Source organism: Myotis brandtii, unplaced genomic scaffold, assembly GCF_000412655.1.
Source record: "Myotis brandtii unplaced genomic scaffold, ASM41265v1 scaffold45, whole genome shotgun sequence".
In the NCBI taxonomy this organism is placed as follows: domain Eukaryota; kingdom Metazoa; phylum Chordata; class Mammalia; order Chiroptera; family Vespertilionidae; genus Myotis; species Myotis brandtii.
In genome coordinates, this window is record NW_005367209.1 from 7,360,020 (window position 1) to 7,376,418 (window position 16,399).

The window sequence follows — 16,399 nt, forward strand, 5'->3', positions numbered from 1 at the left end:
GTTTCTTATCTCCATTCCAGGGAGTAAAGATTATGTAGCTTAAGTGTGATTGTTTGTAGTTAAAGTGATTAACTACCTGCCTGGCACTTAGTTAAGGGGTTTTATTCCCTCCCTAACTTCAGGGAAAAATCCCCACCTGGGGAAACAATCTTTCTCGGAGAGGTGACCTTGGTTAAAACACATAGCGCCAAGAAGGGGAGCAAACATATTAAGAACAGTATGCCATATACGCCAGGTCCCTTGAAACATATGCTGTGCAGATGTTTCTTCCCTGCAGCGACTGTGTCAAGCAGCAAGGATGGACCAGCTCCCAGCAGGTTGCCTCAGATAGTGTCACAGGAACCTGCACCTTGAGCATCACAAACTGTAAAGTAGGGTTGATGTAAACCTCTGGCTAGCTTCCCAATCTATCTGCCAGGTGTAACCCAAAAGGGTTTTGTACTCCTAGCCTAGAGGGGTCGGGGGCTGGGAAGGCAGACACTCAACACAAATAAAAAGCATAAATCAACAAAGGGTAAACGTAGTCACCTATTGCCTAGTGGTTAGCAGAGTAAAAATCCTGGATGCTCAAAACTGTTTTTGAAAATCGATTAAAACTTTCTTTGAAGTATGGTCTTTGTGGTTCTGTGTATACAACCTTACATAGGAAAATCTTTGGCATACTTACTTTTAAATCATTGAGTAAAGAGAAAAAACAAAAGGAAAAGTGCAATTAGACATCGGGATTTGATAGTATATTTAAGATAACTCCTAAGTCCCTAGAGGTGAAAGAGGTTCGAGTGGAGAATTCCAATGTGCTTTGACTTGCTTATAGACTTTACTCCAGTCCAGTTTTCATATAAGCTTCTATCAGATTAGTTCAGTTAGTAAATTGGTCTGTGGCTGTAATGACTGAGATAACAGAGTAAAGACATTCAGTCTGCTGCTGAATCCTGCTTGGTCAGACCCATATGCGTACATTTCATAATTTATGTATTCTGCTTTAAAAATATTTTATATAAACTAGAGGCCCGGTGCATGAAATTCGTGCACTTGGGGAGGGTTCCCCCAGCCTGGCCTGTGCCCTCTCACAGTGCAGGAGCCCCACAATTAATTGCTCAAAGAGGTACGCCCTGCCCACCCATTTGGGGCTCCTCGATGGATTGCCCCAAAGAGGTAGGCCGAAGCTGCGGGACCCCCAGCCTCACTGCATGCCCTCACTGCACACACAGCCTCCTGGTGATTGCTTGTTACGGCGTGAGGGCGTCATGACCACATAGGCTTTTACATAGGATGCTCACTAAACTATGGAAAGAAAATAGAGTCCCAACACCCCAAACATTCAATGTTAGCCTTTGTCTACTTGTTGGTCATGTGATCTTACTATATACTCAACTTTCTATTTCTTTTAAAAAATATACATTTTTATTGATTTCAGAGAGGAAGGGAGAGGGAGATAGAAACATCAATGATGAGAGAGAATCGTTGATAGGTTGCCTCCAGCATGCCCCCCCACTGGGATTGAGCTGCAACATGGGCATGTGCCCTGATCGGGAATCAAACCCTGGTTCATAGGTTGATGCTCAACCACTGAGCCACACCAGCCTGGCTCTATTTCTTTTACCATCAAAAACATCTCAGATCTTTGCAAACATTTTAGTGACTTTAATATCTCATTAAGTGAACATACCACTGTTTACTTCACTAATTCTTGGTAGTTGGATATTTAGATTAGTTTTCCACTTGCAAATAAAGGGATGACCATATTTTTGCATAAAGATCATTCTATATTTAAACCATTAAGAAAGGAATTTTTGAGTGAAAGGATGTAAACGTTTTAATTAACTTTCTTAAACCTTGAGTAGATTTGCTCTATTACTAAAAAGACACAGCTACACTTTTTACAATATCAGAACTGATATTATCATTAAGAAATATACTTTTCTATTTTGGCAGCTGAAAATGATATATAATTGTGTTCTTTTTATTTCAAAGGACGGATTTAAAAAATTTGTATTCTTTTGTATATTGTGTTAAAAATTTTGGGATAGATAACTTTTTCATGTTATTACATGTCTTCATGATGATTACTAGTGTATATCTAGTAGTACAACATAACTCAGTCATTCTGATTTGGGGAATTCATATTATTTCTGATTTTTCATGATTACAAATCAGGCAGTAATATTTTGTGTAGAAGTATTTTTTCTTTGGATTTTCTAAATTTCTAGGAGCCCTATTTATGATTCAAAGGCAGGCACTAGAAAGAAGGACTCTCATTCACTGAATCCTGGTGTATGCATAAATTACATTCAAGGGATTGGCCAGTTTGGTTGCCTGTGGGGAAAGGAACCTAATTTGAGGGGGAAAGGAATGAAAGGGAGAATTCCCATTGTATGCCATTTAGAACTTTAAAAATATTGAGTGACACGAGTGCATTACTTAGTTTAAAACATTAAGTACATTTAAAAAATAAAAATGGTGAAGTAATGAATGTACTTAAAGAAAAAAGCTAAATCCACCAGGAGGCAGCATTGCTCTGTCAGTAAGAAGGGAGCAGCAATAGGCTTTTATCACGGATGCTGGAATGTGGGTTGTTTTTTTCTTCCTCACTTTCTGTGTTGTTCTAATTTTCTATAAAGACCTATATATAAATAAAATACATGTTATTTGAGGACGTGTCAAGCCCTGCCCCTCTTTAGCTGTGGGACCATACTTCTGTATTTGTGCATACATTCATAAAAGTAGAGTTACTGAAGAAGGAGGAGGCTACATTTAAAATGTTAATAGATATACCAAATAGCCCTCCAATTGTATTATTCTATGTCATAAACAGGCACACAGGTGCCTCTTTGTCACATCCTCACCAACACAGTGTATTATGACATTGTTAGATCTTGTTTGATCTGATAAATTAAAAAATATATCCTTGTTTTAATGCATATGTATTTGGTTTTAGGGGAGGTGGTTATGCTTTCATATATTTAAAAGCAATTTATTTTTCTGTGGACTGCTTTCCCCACTCCAATGAGGGCAGGGAATTTGTCCATACTGGCTCATTTTATTGTGCTTAGGGTGCAGGGCTGTGGTGAGGGTCCTGCAAGAGGGCCAGGGCTTATATGACTTAAACTCCCCCTAGGTGCCTAGAGAGGGAGCCCACAGGCTTTCCTTGTGGGCTTGAAAGCTGTCAGCAAACCAAAAATGAAGCCAGACTCTTTTTTTTTTTAAATTTCTTTTTTGGTTAAGGTATTACAAATGTGTCCTCTCCCCCCTCCCCCTCATGGAAGCCAGACTATTTATACAGACTAAGGTTAGCATAGAGGACATTGTCAACAAATATCTGCCATTGTTGTTGTTCTTGAGTCTTCCAATTCTAACTTTATAAAGAGAGGGTTTTTTCTTTTGAATATAACTTTAGAATATATTTTTTTCAGGATCGAGAGCTATGGTTACGGGTCTTGGCTACCCTTACGAATAATCTGGCTTGTCTTTGTTTCTTTCCAGTGTACCAGGTTCAGTGTTTTGCATGGAGTCAAAGAAAGAACAGGCCCGTTTCCAGAATGGTGCATACTGAGGGCCACTTGAAGTGCTGGGCACTTCCTATATATAAAATCAGGGGATGCTAGCTGACATGAATGAATGACAATATCCCTGGGATGTGGGGTGGGGAGGTTGGTTAGTAAAGCTGAACACATGCATAGCCTATGATCCAGCAATCCCACCTGTAGACATCTGCCTAAAAAATGTTGGCATATGTTCACAAACAGACATGTATAAGAATATATAGAGCAGTTTGATTCAGAATAGCTCCAAAATGGAAACTACCCAAATGTCCATCAACAGTAAAATGGGTAAATAGTATGTCCACACACTGGAACACAACTGGGAGTATGAAAGATCTACAGTAACACAGCAATGTGGACGAAAGGCCAGACACAAAATGCATACTGTGTAATTCCATTCACATAAGCACAAAAACTTATACTTGCTTTTACAATTGGGATAATGGTTTCTTTGGGAGCAGGCACAAAAGGAGTTTTTAGGTTACTGGGAATGTTCTATTTCTTGATCCAGGTGCTGGTTACCCGGTGGGTTGAGTTTATAAAAATTCAGCAAGCTGCTCTCTTTTGATATCAACACACTTCTCTATGTATGTTAAGCCACCATACAAATTTAAAAATCCTCTTTGGAGAAAATCTAAAAGGAAATGTATCATCTTGTGAACTGTGGCAGTGTCTAGGAGATGAGATTCTGGCTAGTGTTTCCCTTCTCTTTCTTTATGCTCCTTATCTTCGTTCATTCATTCATTCATTCATTCATTCAATATTTATTGAATACTACTGTTTTATTCAGCTCTGCTGGGCAGTACACAAGAGTAAACAACGTGTAATTCTCTGTGCTTGATGAGCTTACATTCTAGAAGGTGGAGATTGACAACAAATAATAAACATGTAAATAAATTATATCCAACACTAATGATTGCTATAGAGAAAAGAAAATCTGGAAGGGGAGTTGCAAAGTGCTATGCGTGCTATTTAATGAGAGCAGTCAGAAAAGGCCCTACTGATAAAGAATAATTTGATCAGAAACAGTTTGCTTCAAGCCATGCAGATATGGTTGGGGATGGGGAAACAGGATTCCAGGTAGAGGGTACAGCAACTGCAAAGGCACTGCGGTGGAGGCATACTTTACTTTTCAGAGAAAATCTAGATCATGGTGCCAGTTATCGCTGTATTGCATCTTACCCCCCAACCCCCGCTTCAGTGCCTGCTCTGTAGCTAAAATATTTTTGTCCCTTGGTACGATGTTCAGGTTTGTCTGCAGAGGCTGCTGGAAAGACACCGCAGGAAGGGAGGGCTCTCTTCCTGGTTCTAGTGTGCTTTCAGCAGGCTTCTGCAGCGGGCATGGCTGGTCTCAGCCCTGGGCCTTTGGTGGGAGATGGCCTCTTTAGCCCCAGGTCCTGCAATGCACAGTGGCCATCAGCACCCAGAGACCAGAAGCTCCTCCTTCCCCACACCCATCTTGGGCAGTTTTGTAACAGAATTCCTCTGGGAGGTGCCTCACCTGGAATGGCTTTCCCTGGCAAACGAGAGGGCAGATTTCCAGCAACTTTCACTGGTGAGGCACCACAGGCTCTGCCATCCACTGAGGCACAGCACTCTCTCCAGCAAGGCCTGTTTGTCAACCTTGCTGGGAGTGGGGAGTGGGCTTTTCCTTGGCTCTCTACTCAGCCCCAGGAGTAGTGGCTGCTCCTTGAATATGAAATTCCTACATTCTTTGGAGTTCTCGTTATGTCTTACTAGCTAACAGCCCATTACTCCAACACCCTGTTACAGTCAATGATTCTTTATATTAAACTAGGGGCCCAGTGCATGGATTTGTGCACTTTGAAAGGAACTGTGGGCCTCAAGGCTGCAGTGGGCACAGGGGTGGGCCTCGGCCCATCCTCCGCGTCCCCACCCAGCCCCTCCTGTCATGGCCCCCCACCCCTCTCTGCCAGCAGCCCTGCTCTTGCCACCGCCACTTCCACGCAATGATGGTGCCGGCCCCGCTTGCACCCACTGATGGAGTGGAGTGATTGGGGCTGGTGCCAGCAGCAGGTGCAAGCTGTGGCTGTTGCCCCGATTGCCCCTCAGGAGCAGGGGGAGGTGGAGAAGCCCTCAGGGGCAATTGGGGCCGGCAGTTGCTGCTCGCACCTGCTGATGGTGCTGAGCAATTGGGACCAGCGCCAGGCGCTGGCAGCAGGTGCGAGCAGTGGCTCCAGCACCAGCTGTGGATGCAAGCGGGGCCAGTGCTGGCAGTGGGTGCGAGAGGTGGCTGCTAGCTCTGATTGCCCTTCAGGAGCAAAGGGAGGTGGAGAAGCCCTGAGTGGCGATCGGGGCCGGCTGCCGCTGCTTGCACCTGCTGACAGGGCTAAGCACTGGGGCCAGTGCCGGGCACTGTCAGCAGGTGCGAGTGGGGCTGGTGCCAGCAGCAGGCACAAGCGCCAGGCGGGACCACAGTGCATGGGAGCAAAGAATTTTCAGTAACCACCAGAGGCTCGCCCTGATGACAGCGACTAGCGTTCCGCCTTGGGCTGGCGCCCCGCTCACCTGCTCCACCATCCTGCCACAGCTGATGCCCGCCATATTCCTTGTGCGCCCCCTGGTGGTCAGCGCACATCATAGCAACCGGTTGTTTGGTTGTTTGGTTGTTCTGCCATTCAGTCTATTTGCATATTAGGGCTTTATATATATAGATGTTCTCTGTACAGGTTACTGCATGGTGTCTGTCTCACGAGTAGACCTGACTGAGAGTCACTGGCTCTAATGAGTGGATAAGGAAGGGGATGACAGGAGATGAAGTTAGAGATCAGCTAGGGGACATTTGCTTTTGCTCTGAGTGAGATGGGGTGTTCATGGAGAGGATTTGAGCAAAGAAATGATATTATGTGACTTAGATTTTCAAAGGTTCCTTCTGGTTGCCTAGATTAGAAGGACAGAGGAGAGGAAGGAGAAGAAGGAGGGTGATCAGCGAGGAGGTTACTGCAATGGTCCATGCAAGAGACTGTGGTGGATCAGGTAGGGGTTAATGGTGGTGTTGAGAGGCAGACGGACTCTGGGGATATTTTGAAGGTATAACGGATAGGATTTGCAGTTAGATTTAATGAGGTGAGAGAAAAACTGGAATGAAGGATAATTTCAAGGTTTTTGACTTGAAGAGCTGGAAGGAGGGAGTTTCTATTCACAGTGGGAGGGGATGGGAATAAGGGATTCATTCTGAGATGTATTAAGTGTGACGCACCAAATTGAGAAGCATTATTTAAGAAAATCTATCAAACTTCAGTAAGAACAGTGGGAGTCCATGGCATGTTAGCCTAGAGCTATTCCCCTCACCCACACCATTTCCAGCTCTAATCCTACCAGGGCAAGGCAGGCCCTGAGGACTGCAGCTCTGCTGATGACGGGGACTGACTTTATTGGAGAAGAGTGCACAAGATTCCATGCTTAGGTGTTAGGTAGGATAAGGGTCTCAAGGTCTGGGCAGTTCTAAATGTTGTTCTTGCTAAATGTTAAAATGTAGCACAGTATTTTGCAGACCAGCTGTAAACAGGATGAGCTTGACAGCAACCCAACCAGATAAATGTACCAACTACAAAGAAGAAATCAATGTGTAATTAACCAAATAGTGTATATAAGCAATGGCTAAGCCTGCCTGGGGAGACAGAGCTTTGGATATAAATGCCCCGTCTCCTTTACTAGCTGCAAGTAAATACACTACCTTGTGACAACCACATCTTGGTCTTAAAGAGTGCACCCAATGCAGGGGTGCTGTCAAAAACAATAGCATTCTCAGTGGCAAACAATCAGAGGCCACTGTCATGGCTAACTTAAGGTCTCCATGCTAATCGGGGCAAGCAACAGACGGCTAGACCAACTGGAAATTTAACAAGGGACAGCTGGGAAGTGCATCTTGACAAGATCCTACTTACTTCCGGTGGTCTGGAAGACTGTGCTCATGCCCAAGGCTGTGAGCACCTAGGACAGTGGGGCAAACAACAGACGGGTAGACCAACTGGAAATTTAACAAGGGACAGCTGGAAGTGCATCTTGACAAGATCCTACTTATTTCCGGTGGTCTGGAAGACTGTGCTCATGCCCAAGGCTGTGAGCACCTAGGACAGACCGGAGAGGACACAGCCGAACATGAGATCTTGTAAACATAGAATGTAAATTGTAAAAGATGGGTCCCCTTGGAGAACTGCCCGAACTCTGAATGCGATATCTCTGACTAATCACATGCTAACCCAGGGTGACCGCTAGGAAATCAGGCTTAAAATTAAAAACAGGAATAAAAAAAAACAATCAGCCCTGGCCAGTGTGTTAAGTGGTCACAGCATCGGCCTGCATATCAGAGGGTCATGGGTTCAATTCCTGGTCAAGGGCATGCACCTGGGTTGCAGGTTTGATCCCGGGCCCTGGTTGGGGTGCATGCAGGAGACAACCAATGTGTCCCTCTCCTTCCCTCCCTCCTTTCACTTTCCTAAAATCAATGGAAAAATATCCTCAGGTGAGGATTAACAAAAACAAAACAAAACAAAAAAACAATCAATCAAACAAAACCCCCTCAGAAGCGACCTGCCCAGTGTTCCTGGTGATGCAGGACCTGGTGGAGAAGCTGAAGCTGCTCGCTAGGAGGAGGAGCTCCTCCGGAGGAATATCCTGATGCTCCCGCGCAGACACTGTTTTGCACTGCCTACCGAGCCTGGCGAACGGTTCTACCTGTTTTGCACTTTGGCTGCTTGGCTGATTAACAAAGCAGGACACCCTTTGAGCAGCTTCAGGAATATGATGACCCCAGTGCAACCATATCTAACAGATTATCTGAACTTTGGTCATTTGGGAGAACTGCAGATTTTCCTTCTTCTAAATTAAAGTTGGGTTATGGAGAGCACGTATGCTATGTTCTCGACTGTTTAGTTGAAGAAGCATTAAAATATATATTGATTGGTTTCACTTGGGAAAAACCAACATGCGTGGAGGAGAGGGCCCTGGTCAGATCCAGCTTTTATATTTACCCCTGGGAACCGGGCTGGAATGCAGACCCCCACAGCATGACAGAGCTGAAGAATCCAGGGGTTCACCACTTCTCACATATTTCTGCCCCACTACCTCAGAGGGAAAGGAAGGTGAGCTCAGACCCCTGGTCCAGTGGACAGGTCATGTTTACCAGAGGGGTGTGTGGGTCCCCATTTGAGAAGCTCAGATGTGGATAAGAAATATCAAACCAAGGCCTAGAGCTCGATCTGGCTGGGGTCAGATTGACATCAGAACTCAGGATAAGGCTGGATGAGGGCTCGGCGTGGGATCAGAGCTCAGACCAGGAATCAGGGCTCAGCCTGTGTTCAGGGCTCAATCAGAGATCAGGATTAGAGCTCAGTCTTGGTTCCGGACGTAGCCTGAAGCCAGGATGAGGGCTCAGTCTGCAGTCAGGACTTAGTTTGAGGTTGGGATGAGAGCTTAGTCTGGGGTAAGAACTTAGTTTGAGATTGGGGTTGATCCTCAGGCCACCTCTCAATCAACATCCTGCACCCTAAACTACATCTCAGAGTTGGCTTTCTGGGAAGCTCAACCTGCAACAGCTGAGCTTGAAGAAGATGGGCAGTGGCGTTTGCTGGAAGAATGAGGATCTGGGGCCACCACCAGGGGAGACCATCTCAGTCTCCCTGCTGAAAGGATTGTCTTTTGGAACAAGAGTGGGAGGATCGCCTCCGTTTTCTTCAGCCCCCAGTGCCCCTTCTTACTGCTCAACCTTGAGGAAGTGGCTGCCTGCTCTGAGCCTCCAGCTGCCCCTCTCACAGAGGACCAGCATCCAAAACTAGGTTTGGAAAGGGGGTCTGAGAGCTGAGGCAGCGCAAGGGTCTGCATCCACTTATCTGGGTGCTCTGGGCTGTCCCCATGCTGTGTAGAATCATCAGAGAAATGCCTTCACTGAGGCCTTGGTCACAAGGATCATCCATCAAAGACTGTCCATGTATGCGCCTGACCCCCTTTTTGAAAAGACCCACTACGTAACTGTTCCCACTTGAGTTTGCATCAAGGAGGTGTCTCACTGTAGATGAGCCTGCTTTGTTGCTGTTGTTCATACTTAAATTATGTCAAACACACTCAAAAGAGTCAAGAGGCTTTGACTAGAAATAAAATAACAAAGATTTATTCAAGGGTCTTAGGGTTAGTAAACTGGAAACACAACTCAGAACATTCAGAATGTTCTGAAGGGGGAAAAAAAAGCTGAGGGTTCTTATAGTAAAAAGTACATTCTTGAGAAGAATCATCCCTCTATTCTTAGCCTATGGGTTGGTCTGAGATGGTAATCTTCAGATGTACAGTGACCTGGACAATGAAACAATTTCTTCTCAAAGTCACTCAGATAGCCAACCAGAGGGTATGATGTATAGCCAGGCATTGTTGTACAACGACCTGATGTGGGTCCAGGTATTCATGCAGGACTGGAAAGTTCAAAAGTTTAAGTTCCCAGGATCAGTTAAAAAAGAATAGAATTGCCCTAGCCGGTTTGGCTCAATGGATAGAGCGTCGGCCTTCGGACTGAAAGATTCTGGGTTTGATTCCCATCAAAGGCACATGCGCAGGTAGTGGGCTCAATCCCCAGTAGGGGGCATGCAGGAGGCAGCCGATCAATGATTCTCTCTTATTGTTGATGTTTCTATCTCTCTCTTCTTCTCCCTTTCTCTCTGAAATCAATAAAAATATATTTAAAAAAGAATAGAATTGTTTCCTCATGCTTCAGTCTACTTTATTTTAATAATTTAGTAGCTTGACTATTGTGACTCCAATTTATTCCTTCACTCTAGTCTTCAGTTATATGGTTAATTATCATTCCTTTGACTGTGTAGAACATTTTTTAGCTGATTTTCATGTCTGGTGTGGTTATCTTCAAAACCTGGAAGTCTTCACGCTGGTCCTCATCCCAGGGGTCTCTGTCCTGTTTGATGCTAAGAGTGTGATTGTGCATAGCTAAGCTGCTTGGGGATGTTCTGCAAAGTCAACACTCTCCTGGTTCCAAAGAAGTAAATCAACACTGGGCTGGTTGCATGAGATCATTTATGACCATAACTAGATCAGATTTGGGGCTGAATACCCAAATGTAACCCAGTCTTCATGGCTCCTTTTCTATCTTCAGCTTCTTCTAGGCAGAAGTAACCCTTCAGATTCTGGGCCTGGGTCTTCATTGAGAGAAAGTCTCCCATCCCTTCAAATCTAATGCTCTTTAGGAACATGACTTTGGGGTAAAACTTAGAGGGTGTAAATGGCAAGCACAAGTCTGTGGTCAAGGCTCCTCACTCTATGTAAAATGGGGGTGTTAAGAAACGTTTAGGTTTCAGCTTAAAAACTTTTGGGTTCTTTGTAAGAGCCAGGAGAAGAGTTTTGGGTCTGGTTGTGGTCAGAGCATTGAAGAGCTAAGAGAGAAGCAACGAGAACCAGGAGTCAGCCAAGGTGACTGTGATCTGCCTGCCAGGAGGTGGCAGTGCCAGGTGGGTTGGGGTTACTTTGATGCTTGATCTGTCAGCCTCCAGCAACCAGGGTGATGAGATGAAGATGGTAAAGGCTCCCTACATAATCCACCATTGTCCAAAAGTATAAGGATTACTGAGTCTACGACCTCATTTTACAGACAGGAAACCAAGGTCCAAGAGGGGAAGGGACTTGCCCAAGTTCACAGAGTGGGGCAGAAACTGAAGCAGGACTTGAACCCAGGGCTCCTGGCTTCCACATGGCAGAGACAAAAAGGTGGATGGAAGAGGAACGGGAGCCATCTCCTCCGCTCTCATCCCCTTGTGGCCCATCACTTGGCTGTGGCCACGTGGATGATAACAAAGCCCTTGATGTCTGAGAATTGGGGGCTGACAAAGTCCACCTGCAGCTGCCTTAGGCCACTCTTGGAGGGGGTGATGTTGAACTGGACCAAGGCCCTCTCCTGGGGCTCCAGGCTGGGTACACTGGGGAAAGGGAAAAGGAGAAAAGCAGACCATCAGCCCTCTCCCATTCCTGAGCTGGCCTGCCAGTCCGTGGCTCTCTAGAAACCTCAAGATCAAGGTCACACTAGCAGCGTCTCTATAGCCCATCTTATAAGAAAGGCAGCCCTCCCCCCACACTTCCACCCTCCCCAGAGTGGCACTTACTCGATGCTGAGCTGTCCCTGGAGAAGGCCACTGCCCTCCACCATCAGCATACCGTCTTCTACTTTCTCCAAGAGGGGGTTGACCACCATCACTTCCACTACAACTGCTACCCCCACCATGGCCGGGCCCAGCACCTGGAGGGGCAATACCCATACAATCATCCCTTCTCTCCTCATTTCCCCAGGAAAACCCATGGTCCTGGTGGGTCAGAGGATGGGGCAAAATCATCTCTACCCCTTGCTTTCACACGCCCAGTTACCTAGCTCCATTATTATATCATCCCCCTGCATCCATACCATTTCTCCCACCCTTGAGAGTTGAAGCCAGAGCCAAAAGCAACAACCCCCCCCCCCCCCCCCCCCCATCCAGCCTCTGATTTCCTTCCTCAGCTCGGCCAGGAACAAGGTGGTGGATGCGGACAAGGGTCACCTTGATGGTGATGAAGTCCTCCAGAGTAATGTCCTTTTCTACCAGGAGCTTCTCTCCTTTGGTGACAAGGCACATGGCAGCCAACAGGATCTTCTTGTCCTCTGTCAGGTCTTCCTTATATTGAGAGTAAGATATTGTGATTGGGATCTTTTTCTCTGGAAGGGAAAGCAGAGGTGGGAGTTGGGAATCCAATGTTCTTTTTCAACGGGACCCAGAAAGAGGAAGGGAATGTTCCATTCACAGTTACACTCTTTCTGGTCCTTGCAACCAACCGGAGGAAGGCATTATCATTACCAGTTTGCAGATGAAGAAACCTAAGGCTCAGAGAGGGTAATTTCTTGTCCAATGTCACTTGGCAAGTGAATCAAGGAGCTAAGATGAGGTGGAATTCAAATTCAGGCCAGTCAGCTACCATGACATCAGATTGTCTCTCTAAGAGTTCCTGGAAATGTCTTTAAACTTTCCCTAGTCATTCCAGATGGAAATCTCTCAGTTCATTAACCATTTATCCCATCAGGAATTCACGCACTATCTATTGAGCACTTGCTATGTGCTAGTGCAGAGAAGAGGGAGACCAAAGACCTGTCTCAAGCTTCCAATTGAGGGAGGAGGCCAATTTCCTCACAGTTCTCTCTCGTTCCTCCCCACTAAGGCCCAGTCCTAACCAGCCCCCCCAGTAATGAAAAACCTTCACTGCTACCCCCACGCAGTGAGCTTGTGCCCTCTGCCTTCTAAGCTCCTCTGGTCCAGGCTATCTCTGTCTCTCACCAGCCACAAACACACTATGTATTCTTTTCTTGTGAGTATAGGTTACCACAGGCCATATCTGACTGTCAGTCATATTTGGGCTATTTTTTGACATACATATATAATTATTACTTAGGTGTACCATGTCCTTCCCAGTTCGTTCCAGACCCTATCATCCTCTACTGCTCTACTGCCACTGCTTTCCTTATTTCTGTTTCCTTCCTGCCCCTGAGTTTTAAACCTGTGGAAAAGATCCATAAAGGCTTGAACTTGGCTCACACTCTCTGTTCCCCGAGAACTTTGATAAGGAGCATTTACAAAATACCTACAGCTGACAACATACTTTATGGTGAGAAACTCAAAGCTTTCCCACTCAGATCAGGAACAAGGCAAGGATGTCCCCTCTCATCACTCCTTTTTAACATTGTACTGAATGTCCCAGCTAAGACAATAAGACAAGAAAAGGAAATAAAAAGCATACAGATTAGGAAGGAAGAAAGAAAACTCTTTGTTCTCAGATGACATGATCATCTAGGTACAAGATTTGAAAGAACAACAACAACAACAAAATCCTGGAACTAGTAAGTGATTACAGCAAGGCCACAGGATATATGATCAATATATAATCACTTTCCTATAAACTGGCAATGAAGTGAGATTTGAAATTAAAAACACAGTACCATTTACACTAGCATCCCCAAAATGAAATACTTGGGCATTAATCTGACAAAATATGTACAAGATCTATATAAGGAAAGAACAAAACTCTGATGAAACAAGTCAAAAAAAATAAATAAATGGAGAGATATTCTATGTTCATGGATAGGAAGACCCAATATTATCGAGATGTCAGTTCTTCCCAACTTGATCTATATTTAAGGCAATCCTATCAAAATCCCAGTAAGTTATTTCCTGGACATTGAAAAACTGATTCTAAAGTTTATGTGGAGAGGCAAAAGATCCAGAACAGTCAGCATAATATTGAAGGAAAATAAGATCAAAGGACCAGCACTACCTGATTTCAAGATTCACTAAAAACTACAGTAATCGAAACAGTATGGTATTGGCAAAGAGCAGACAAATACATCAATGGAACAGAATAGATAGTCCAGAAATAGAGCCACATAAATATAGTCACAAAGGAAATAAATGAAGAAATTATAGTTTTTAAAAAACATAATGCTGAAATAACTGGACATTCAAATACAAATAAACAAACAAACATAAATAAATGTAGACACAGATTTATAGCCGTTACAAAAATGAGCTCTAAATAAATCATAAGCTTAAGTGTGTGTGTGTGTGTGTGTGCATCAATGTCAAAAGAGAAAAGCACACAATCTTGTAAAATGTCTACCAACATCAGACCTTTTGCCAAACAGCATCCAAATTTTTTTAAAAAGATAAATCAAGTTCATATTTCAGAAGAAGTGAATGAGGACCTCTTTATTTCCAATGCAATAGAAATGCAAAGAAGAGGAAATCAATGCAAGCCAGTAGGTCTTGGATCAGCACATTTTAAAACAAAATGTACCTTTGTATCTAAAAATCTGAGAGCCATGAATATTTAACAGAGAGAGAAAAGAATGATTTTGCCAGCTTGTAAAGTAAGTCCCAAGGAAGCATAAATTCTGCTGCTTTCTATTAGCTTCTCTACTCAGTAAACAATATGAGTCATTCAGGGAAAGGAAAGGAGGGAGGTAAGGAGTGGGGGAGGCTGAGAGGGGACTTCTGAGCTTTGGGAAGAGGTAGACTCAGGAATAGTAGTGAAGAGAAGAGAATGATGGCGTTTAATACCAGCCAGTGGTCATGAACTCTCAGGCTAGGAATGGAGCAGCTGGAGATAGTATGCCTGCAACTCTGGGCATGTGCCCTTGATCAGAATCGAACCCAGGACCCTTCAATCCGCAGGTGGATGCTCTATCCACTTAGCCAAACCGGCCAGGGTAGTGTTTGTATTTTTAAATAGCAATAAGCTGATAACTACCCCAAAGAGGGGAAAAGATAAAATACATCACCATGTATTTTGCAGATTACACATCTACTAAAATGATGTTAATGAAAGGCTTATAAAAATTTAAATTACAGTGTAAAGTGTAAAGAGCAGGGCACCAATGAGTATTTGCAATATAATTAAAATGATGTTTTTCAAAAAGCAAACAAGCATTCAAAATTTGCAAGGAAAATATGTTCATTGGTAGGTGGGTGGCAGGATCATGGGTGATCTTTCTCTTGCGTGCTCTCAGTCATTAATGACTGTGTATTACTTTCAATATGAAAAAAATTGCTAAAAGCCAGGAGAAAGTATATGTTAATTAATATTTCATTATAAAGTGTGATTTAGATTTTGTGAAAATTAAATGACACCTCCTTCATATGTTTTCACGCCTTGTCAAGATACACAAGTTTCACTCACCAGAAACTGGCCCAGAGCAACAGTTTCTTTGTTTAATTGAATCCTTAGAGTTCAGAAGGTATGTGAAGAGATAGATAGACAAAGACAGAAAGAGGGAGAGAAAGACAGAGAGGTAGGGAGGGAAAGAGAGTAGGAAAAAGAATAATCAAATGGGATACATTTAGTAAATCATAGATGAAGTGCTAGGTGTAAAAAATCCTTGAAATACATATATTTAAAAGCAGTTAAAGTACCTTAAAATTGTGCAAAAAAATTCAAAAGGATGACGTTTGGGTTCAAAATATCAAGGGTGCTTTTCAGGCAAATGTACCGTTAGGCACGTTAAGCATAGCCGGTGTGGGCTGACCGCACCCACCTCTCCAAGGCCTGCAGTCAGGCTGCAGGGCCAGCTGTGCGATGTGCCTGGCTTTTGCTGTGGGCTCTTAGTCAGACTGGTGTGAGTCCTGCCTCTACACATACTGGTGTGTGACCTTGGACTGGCGAGTTCACCTTTCTGGGTGTGAGTTGAATTATCAGGACAGGGCCTGACATGTGTAAGCACTTAATAAACGTCTCTTACTCACCTACCCGTCTCATGCAGGGCACCTGGAGAAGGCGACACAAGCGTATTCCACAGGGTATGACATGCTCCCAGCATGTAAATGTTCATACTAATTTGATAAATAGAGACTATAAATCCTCTCACCATTAGGCCAGTTTGCCACCAGATGATTGTGACTTTTATCACTATTCTCATTAGTTAGCCCCTCCGAGCCTCAGTTTTCTCATCTGGAAAGTGCAGACTAGAGGCAAGGCCCCGAGCAAATGCTAGGAATACCCTCTTCTTTCCTGGGAATGAACGTAGGATTATGGGAAGTCAAGCCTCGCCCCTACCCTCCTGGAAAGGGGTTGGGCTGGCCCGGTCCCACCCGGCAGGGCGAGCGGTCTTACCTTCTTCGGGCCCCAGCCGCACCGCCTGGGACTCCCGCAGGATCTCGGCCACGGGCCTGCGGGTGTAGAGGATGGTGGCACAGCTCACGTTGACTCGGACCCGCTGGGCCCGCGAGGTGAGGTTGGTCAGGCTCAGGGCCAGCTTTAGGTCGTGGCCCAGCATGGGCGGCTCCAGCACCTTGAACTTGCCCGCGATGCTGGGCTTGGTGGCGGGCTCC

At 44.7% G+C, this 16,399-nt stretch overlaps 1 protein-coding gene and 1 long non-coding RNA gene across 2 annotated transcripts in view; one reads left to right on the plus strand and one right to left on the minus strand.

Moving 5' to 3' along the window:
• The window catches only part of LOC106727571, a 1,488-nt gene extending 878 nt beyond the window's left edge, over positions 1-610 (plus strand). Inside the window, exon 2 of the long non-coding RNA XR_001363805.1 lies at positions 318-610. This is a non-coding gene — a long non-coding RNA (uncharacterized LOC106727571). The remainder of the gene's footprint in view (positions 1-317) is intronic.
• Positions 611-11,322: 10,712 nt separating this feature from the next.
• The window catches only part of TGM6 (transglutaminase 6), a 53,508-nt gene continuing 48,431 nt past the window's right edge, over positions 11,323-16,399 (minus strand). Inside the window, exons 11-14 of the mRNA XM_005874763.1 lie at positions 16,182-16,395; positions 12,089-12,243; positions 11,660-11,793; positions 11,323-11,476 (exon numbers count right to left, since the gene is read on the minus strand). Of these exons, the coding sequence (XP_005874825.1) occupies positions 11,323-11,476; positions 11,660-11,793; positions 12,089-12,243; positions 16,182-16,395 (657 nt within the window). The remainder of the gene's footprint in view (positions 11,477-11,659; positions 11,794-12,088; positions 12,244-16,181; positions 16,396-16,399) is intronic.